The 8361-nt window shown below is 40.2% G+C and overlaps 2 protein-coding genes across 3 annotated transcripts in view; both read right to left on the reverse strand.

The window, feature by feature from the left end:
- Positions 1–2183: 2183 nt before the first annotated feature.
- rpl22l1 (ribosomal protein L22-like 1) lies at positions 2184–4777 on the reverse strand. Its single transcript, XM_008396909.2, has 5 exons — positions 4744–4777; positions 3923–4029; positions 2717–2830; positions 2450–2571; positions 2184–2378 (listed from the first exon to the last, which is right to left on the reverse strand). The coding sequence occupies exons 1-5, from the start codon at positions 4760–4762 to the stop codon at positions 2234–2236; spliced, it is 507 nt and encodes a 168-aa protein (XP_008395131.2). The 5' UTR covers positions 4763–4777; the 3' UTR covers positions 2184–2233.
- Positions 4778–5652: 875 nt separating this feature from the next.
- Positions 5653–8361, reverse strand: part of eif5a (eukaryotic translation initiation factor 5A) — a 6899-nt gene continuing 4190 nt past the window's right edge. Inside the window, exons 4-5 of one of the 2 annotated variants that reach the window (XM_008396908.2) lie at positions 7938–8069; positions 5653–7839 (exon numbers count right to left, since the gene is read on the reverse strand). In XM_008396908.2, the coding sequence (XP_008395130.1) occupies positions 7774–7839; positions 7938–8069 (198 nt within the window). In that variant the 3' untranslated portion in view covers positions 5653–7773. The remainder of the gene's footprint in view (positions 7840–7937; positions 8070–8361) is intronic. The other variant, XM_008396907.2, reaches the window with a different exon arrangement.

Consider the following 8361-nt stretch of genomic DNA (forward strand, 5'->3'; position numbering starts at 1 on the left):
CCTGACTGGCCATCGGGAGCACCGGGACATTTCCCAGAGGCCTGACTGGCCATCGGGAGCACCGGGACATTTCCCAGTGGCCTGACTGGCCATCGAGAGCACCAGGACATTTCCCAGTGGCCTGACTGGCCATCGGGAGCACCAGGACATTTCCCAGTGGCCTGACTGGCCATCGAGAGCACCGGGACATTTCCCAGTGGCCTTGTCCGCTCTGGATAGCTGAAAGTATGGGATCCAGGTTCATTTCTGGTAGCACTTATTAAAAACAATCCAGGCCGTTTGTGCGGCTCACTCTGGTATCTGCCAGTGTGAGGGAGGAAAGGGGCACACAGAAAGATGAATTTGTGGCTGAGACCATGTGGTTTTTTGAGCTCCAGCTTTGATTTCTCCACCTTATGAACTAAAACCATAGACTGTTTAAATTTGATATAAAATTAATAATGTACTGCAATTAAAATAAAATATCTATCTGCCTCACATGCTAGCATAAATACAACTGAAAACAGCCAGCAAACACAAATTAAAACATTTTTATCAGATGGTAAATGAACACCCTATCAACACAAACAGCATATTTAGTTTGTGGTCAAGATTTTTTACTACGATCAGACGAACCATCTGTAACGCCAGAAACACAGACCGCACCGAAACAGCGGTTGGGCCCCAAGCATGACCATTATAAAGGTGTTACCCTCTGGCCTGGTCGGCCACTATCTCACATTATTACCTTATTTTTCACCTCCACCTCGTCATGAACCGTTTCCTCATCATCCCGTGTGGTTTGCCGTTTGTAAAGTGTCACAGAAACTTACACACGTTTATTTTTCCTGTTAAAAAGAAAAAGAAGAGTTAATGTAATTGTCAAAGTAAATATTTATTCATTTATTTTAGGTTGCTAGCTAAATTTCTAGTTCGTAACTACTTATTTAGCTCATATAAAAACTAGCTTGCTGATAAACGGAAGTAGAATGTCAAAATAAAGGCTGGGTTTTGCGGATCTTTAACGAGACTCCGCTGCTGGTGGAACTGAATCGTTTCAGTCATCGCTCAAGTAACGTTTTTTATATATATAATCGATCGTTTTCCTCTTGACATGTCCAGCGTGTTAGCTAAAAACAGGACGTACTCTTTTAGCGGCTACGTTCATTCATGTTTCTATAGCAACAGCGGTCAAGCTAGGTCACTTCCGGTCCATATTCGATTCACTACCTGCTAACGAACCTGCTAATGAACATGAACCGGAAGTATTCTGGGGTGACCGATCCAGAAACGGTTGCTGTAGCTGCATGAATACATGTTTGTTTAAGACTCGTCCTTTTCAATTAACACTGTTAATTCGAGCAACAACAAAAAAAAAGACATTCAGCTTTTGTTTTGATATGCTACTTCCGCTTATGCAGCTAATTTGCATGCTAGGCATTAGAATTAAACATTTAATTAGCAGAATAAATATTTAATTATGAACCAAACATTTAGTTTGAAAACTAAATACTTATCTTGTAAATTATTTAGTTTGAATCTCTGACATAAAATGTATGAATAACATGTGAAAACATGACTGAAAAATCTCCCAGATTGTTTTCCGACAGGCTAAATAAACCAAAAACATTGCTCTTATTTTATTACTCTGTAACTTTACAAATATTCAACTTTACATCCCGTCTCTTTGCGACACGGTTCTGTGCATCTTTTACTTCCTGCTCTTTTTGTGTTGGTTTGTTTCCAGAACCGTTTTTATCTAAAGAAAAGCTTCCAGCTTTTATTAACAACTAATGGAAAAATACATGTTTCTCTCTCTGCTTCATTCACTTCCAGTCGTTTTTCATTTACGTCTTTAGCTAATATCCTCAGGTCTGTCCTGCGTGAGGCATCAGATTTATCTGCACCTTTTGTTTGGTTTTTCCTTCTGTCGCCTCTTAACGCATCTCTGGAGATTTTCTGGGTTTGTTGCATTCCTCATTTATCTCTAGCTGCAGTTAAATCATTTCTTGCAGCTGCGCGGTCGGTCTATGCTCGTTCTCTCTCGCTACTTTCTTTGTATTTTTAGATTGAATCTTATTGCGCCACCTGTTGGCAGGTAGATGAACTTACACTGGACTTTTTGTTCTTCATGTTCACCTCTGATTGTGTAACTGTTTTTACAGAGAATATTTGTGTTCAGATGATAAAAAACATGAAGCGAGTTGTTATTTTCTCCACTTTTATTCTCCTGCACACAGAAATATGCAGCTCTTCACTCATCAGCCTCAGACTCTTCGTCGTCCTGGCTGATCTGGAAGTAGCGCAGCTCATACGTCTCCTTGTCGGACGCCACCACCCTCAGCCAGTCCCGCAGGTTGTTCTTCTTCAGGTACTTCTTGGTCAGGTACTTCAGGTACCTGCCAGAGAAAACGACGGGTCAGTTTGTCCGTTAACGCCATCTTTAACAGCATCGGCAGGCCTCTCTTACCTCTTGGAGAACTGCTTCTCAGACGTTACGTTGATCTTGTTCTTCATGCGGCCGACCTGGACGATGTTCCCCAGGTTCCCCGTCTTCCCGTTCACCTTGATCCGCTCTTTCAGGAAGGTTTCCTGTCACACAGAGCACAATAATGCGCTAGGGAAGGGAACCCTAGTCCATAGGCAACATTAGCTGCTAGCAAAACCAGTACATTCAATGTTGCTATGGGAACCGTGACGGCTGTTGAGGTCACATCTATGGACAGAAGGGACTTACAAAGTTTGCGGAGTCCAGGATGCCGTCCTCCACCGGGTGGGTCAGATCCAGGGTGAACTTCCAGGACGGGGCCTTTCTGGACTTCTTGCCTGCAGCGGCTCTCTTCTGTTTGACCTGCAGCACAAAGCAGCAACGTTACGAATCACATCCTCACTTTATCCGATCCAAACCGTCACTCAAGCTCTCTGAAATCACCTCTTCCTGTGAGAAATTAGCATTAAAATAAAGACGGATCTGTAAAGTAATGGTTACTTTACGTTGGATGATGAAGGACTACGGTCGGGCATCACATCCTGCTACACACTTTAAATTAATACCCAAAACCACAAACATGCTCTTGCTTTTCTACATTTAATGATTTGCAGCTTGTTTAATTTTTTTTTAATCAGACCTGGAACAAGTTAATTTTCTCTGATTGCATTACAGAAAACGGTAAATGATGTAAAAGTATTATTGATGCTAGAAAGTAGAGCTCAAACCTTTAATCAGATTAATGGGGATGAATCAATGCCATTTTATGAAATTATTAATACATTGTTAAGAGTGTAGATACTAAAAGACGCCATTTGCAGAAAGAACAGCACACTTTAGCAGTAATTCTACCCCAACTGTACAACAATACATACATTTAGGACCACAAATGTAAATTTGTACTGTGCAAGTTTATTTTATTATATGCTGAATTCATAAATGCTATAATTTCTCCTTTGGGATCCAACTTGGAGCGTTTAATATTCCTAGTGCCCTGGGTCAGCCCACAACTACTGTACAATAGTCACTCAAATACAGTAGAGCTACACAGACATTATTATTTTGGTAAACATTTATAAATCATAAACTGGTAAGTTACAAAAAAAAGTAATAAAATAAACTACGACAAATAAGCCGAAATGACTACAAGGCAACGAGCTACCTATCAACCAAAAACGAAGCACGTTAAAAGTGTATCTGAATGGGTAAAATAATTCATACAGAAAATCCAATATTTTTTCTACGGAGTCTGGTCTACCGGCAGACTGATACTGGAACACGTGTACAGGCTAACGCTAACTGCCCTTCTTCTACACTCCTTATTCATAAAAACAATTAAAATCACGCAAAACTTACTCTAACACTAATAATCTATATATGTTTTAATTAAAGACACAAACAACAACTAAAATCATATCTATAACATTAAATGGATGAGGAGCGAACCGGACTCACCGGCGCCATGTTGAGACCGAACGGGAAAAGGAAGAAAGGGATGTGACGCACAGTGACGTAGGACGCCCGACTTGAAACGCCTTTTCCAAATATGGTCAATGCCACATCTGCCAAAAATAATAGGATCCATGTGAAAATAACAATTTACAACCTAATGATCAGGAGTGGAAATCACGTTAGTTTCTCATTTTTTAAAATGTAATTTTACTACAATATGCTTTTTAGTATTATTTAATAATTTTTGCTTTATCAAATAAAGAACAAACACGTTTTAATAAAATATACACCAGATCCAGATACAAACCTACAGTTTATGTTGAAATTAGACCTCGAGTTTCATTTTTCTGATATTATTTTCTATCTGCTAAACCCTTTGTGCTTTTATAAGTTTATTGTGGAAAAAACACATTTTAAAAGTGTTTTTTTTCTGTCTGAATTTATTTTGTAGTTATTTGTATGATTTTTTCCCCTAATTTCAGTCTTTAAACTATGAGAATTTGCACATAAAATAATATTTTCTCCATCTGACAATCAGTTAGTACTTAAGTAGCCATTTTACAAAAATACTTTTTCAGTCTTACTTGAGGTATTTCTTAGTGATGCATTTTACCTGAGACTTTGTTACACCTGGGTGTAATTTCTGGGTTCTCTACCCATCTTTGCAGATGTTTTAATAATTAAGTAAACACAGATTTTAAAGTGTTTCAGTTGGAAACAGCAGCTAAACGTGATTTTTCTCCATAATAGAGGAAAGTTTGGTCACTGCAGGGTAGAAGATGTTTTCCCGTGTTGGTTCAAAGGTCAGAGGCCTGATGATAAACCTGCAGCCTGTTCAATCATTGACGGCTCCCCGCCTCTTTCAGCCGCACCACGTCTCCGAGCCCGCAGAGGAAATCAGCCACAGAACTTCACCCGTGAAGAAAAAGAAGAAGAAGAAGAAGAAGCATGCATTCATTTTTCCAGTGAGCAGAAGGGACTGATTCATCTGCATGCCGGGTGTTTAATCAAATACTACAACACAGGAGGAGAAGAAGAAGAAAACCGCTTGAAACAGGAACTTGAAGTGACTCTCAGGCCCTGCAGTCGAGGAAATAACACAAGTCTGGTTTAATTTCTACCACTCTGTTACAAATACTCAGTTTTCTGGAGTCTTGGTTTCAAAATCAGAGCCGCAGGGTAATAATAACTGTAGAAATATTGAATTCTGAGCGTTTATTCTGATTATGGAACTTTGAATCAAAGAATTACTTCAGATTATATGCAACAAGAAAGATAAATGAAGAATTATTCACATATCCTGATTCATGTAATGGGGAATAAAAGATTCTACGACAGTAGAGGAATCTTTCAGTATTCAGCTTTATTTGAAGTAAATAAATATTGATTTAATTTTAAAGTCGTGTTTGAGTAACAACAGCATCAGTAAAATAATCAACATACTGTGAGCAGGTTGTTTTATTCCTCAAGTGCCTAGTGGTGCTAATTAGCATCACACTTAAGTTTATACTAATGGTAGATGCTCTGACTGGGAACAAAAACACAATACATTTTTTAACATAAAATCACTCTAAAGTGTTAAGATGGCTGCCGAAATCCGGCTATTAAGAAAAAACATTAAGAGGAATTCTTTTAAAATGTCGCTCAAGACTTAAAAACCCCTCTGTAAAAACCGTAAATATGATTTCATGTCATGTTAATCACCGTAATAACTCTGCAAACACAGACATGAGTTATTTCTATTTATTTAATGCGTTAAATACAAACCTGTCTCACCAGCACATCCAAATAAATGAGAATTAGTTCCTCAGGACAGAAGGAAAATAATTACATTTACCTGAGTAACCGATAAAAAAAGTACTTTAGTTTTACCACAAAACACATTTTAATTTTTTAAAGTAAGATTTTACTTATTTGACCTCAAATTACAATGTTTTAGCGAAGAGTTTGTCGAAGTGAGACCTCTTGTTTGTTCACAATCTTTGTATTAATTTCCATCTGCTGAAGCAGCTCAGATGTTTAAACACTGTAAAGATCGTCACTAAGATGCGTCACGCTGACAGATTTTTACCAACGGCAGGTTCTGGTTTCAGCAGCTTTATCATCTAAATACATTTAGAAATGTTTGATTTGCTTCAATTTTCTTTAAAATACAGAATTTTTCATAATTATATTCACCTAATTACAAATCAAAATACTCCAACTTCTCTGTTTTGAAGTGTAACATTACGTGAGGCGGCTCCTTTTTGGAGGCCGATGTTCCAGTTCAGGTCCGATCAGTTCGGCGCTGATCACCGATCACACCGTAATCAATACATCTATCGGAACCGAATCCAGGTGGAAAAGCAAACCGACTTTGGACTTGATGCATCTCAGACTGTGGAAACTTGACCTCTGACCTCAGGCAGTTTGGATTTTCTTCTCATCTTCCAGAAAAAAAAAATAAAAATCTGCATCATTTTTTATTAATCTTAGAAATTAATAAAAAAAATAGATTTGGACGGAATCCTTTTTAAACCCAGTTAAGATTCTTCATCTCCCCCAAACTGCCTCAATCCATGTTGGTTGTGCAGTTTACCACTTTTTCCTTCCACTAAACTTTCCATTAATAAAAGCTATTGACTTCCAATGCAATTTTCACTGGAAAGTTTAGTGGAAGGAAAACTCCTCAACATTTAGAGAACTTCGCTTTGGGTTCCGTTGGCCACAATCAAAATCACAAGTTTGACATTTTGAACAGAATTACGAAAAGTTTAATTGATCTCGTCATTTATTGTATGGAGTCATTTGCACATTCCTGCAGCATCATGAGCAGATTTATAGAGGCTAGGATACTGATGCTAACACTTCCTAAGGTTCCGGCTGCAGCAACAGGCTGCAGCATTAAAGCACAAGTTAGAAATCGCACAAACAAAACCGAGCCGACACGGCAACGCATTCACTTTCTGCCCACAAAACAAAAACCCGCCAGGAGACAGAAAAGCAGACAGACAGCGTTTTGCAGTTTTTGTCCATTTGTATCATTGTTTTATTTTGCCTTCTTCAGTCAGGTGACAAAAGGCCTCGAGTGAACAAAACGTTTGCAACTGAACCACCCTCCCAAACCCGAATAAAGTCCCTCGAAAAGCAAACAAAAGGAAACACGTCTCACTGCAAACCGCCTCCCACATGTCGGAGGCCCACACCGCTCCACTCACGCCTCGGAAATCAAACAATAACACTTTTTGTAATGGGGAGGGGGGGGGATGGTTACATCGGATCGAGAATTTGGACCAGAAGTACGAGCGCTCCGCACCACCGCGGCCCTCAGACTCCTACAGACGAGAAACGGACACCGAGGGGGAAGTTGCTGAAGCTCCTGACTGTGGGGGGAACCTTTCGCTTTACATGCTGGGTGGGCCTGTAAGTGCCAACCACCCCGAAGATCCGCTTTATTTAACCTAAAGAATATAAAAAATAATCATACAAAAGCTGAACCCCAAAGTTTCTTTTAAACATTCAGGAATGTGAGTGGCGAAACCAACACTTTGAAGGCAAAAATAAGCAGGAATGAGCAACTGATGGGATTTTTTAAAGTTGTTTTTATATAAAGTAGATTGTTACCAAACAAAAACTCAGTCGTCAGGCAGAGGACCGCGCAGAGAGCTGCAGAGGAACGTTCCCAACAGCAACGGAAAGAGAAACCGGGGAGGGGAGAGGAGGCGAGGGATAAAAAGATCATTGATGAGAGAGAAATTACAACAGAATGATTGGAGGTTGTCTGTGAAGGCCGACGCTTTGGTGACAGAACCAATGAGAATGCAGGAGACTGGTTGTGGGTGGTGCTTGTTGCCTGGGCAGCAAAGTCCGTCTCCCTATTTGCTGGCCAAGACCTTGGTAGCGACAGCACATTCCTCCCCCATGGCAGAAATCACGGTGACCTGCGGGCAGCCAGAGCAACGTGTCCGAGTCAATCATCTGAAACCCGACACCGGACCGGACCGGACCGGACGCCACGCCGCCAGAAACAGAAACTCACCATGAATTCTTCACCCGCCTCGAACTTTGATTCAATTTCCTTGCCGATGTCGCTTTCGGGGACGCGCAGGTCCTCTCTGATGTCACCGTTGTCGCTCATCAAGGACATATAGCTTTCAGCGATGTTAACGAGCTGAAACCAAACAATTCATTACTTCATCTGAACAATCCTGTAAAAGGATTTCACGTCTACAGATTCTGATTAAAAACACATTAAAGTTACAGTCAGAACCTGAAGGGATCCAGGTTCTGGAGAAAGGAAACACTAGTGGGTCCTGCGCAGGACGGTGAGGGGTACCAAACGGGTTCTGATCTGGTTCAGACACAAGGCTCTGAATACCAGAATCCTCAAACCCAATAATCACAAGAAACAGCTCAAGCTACAAATGCTAATCAGGCTAACGCTAGCTGCTATTTAAACTAGT

This window comes from Poecilia reticulata, linkage group LG20 (genome assembly GCF_000633615.1).
Source record: "Poecilia reticulata strain Guanapo linkage group LG20, Guppy_female_1.0+MT, whole genome shotgun sequence".
NCBI lineage: Eukaryota > Metazoa > Chordata > Actinopteri > Cyprinodontiformes > Poeciliidae > Poecilia > Poecilia reticulata.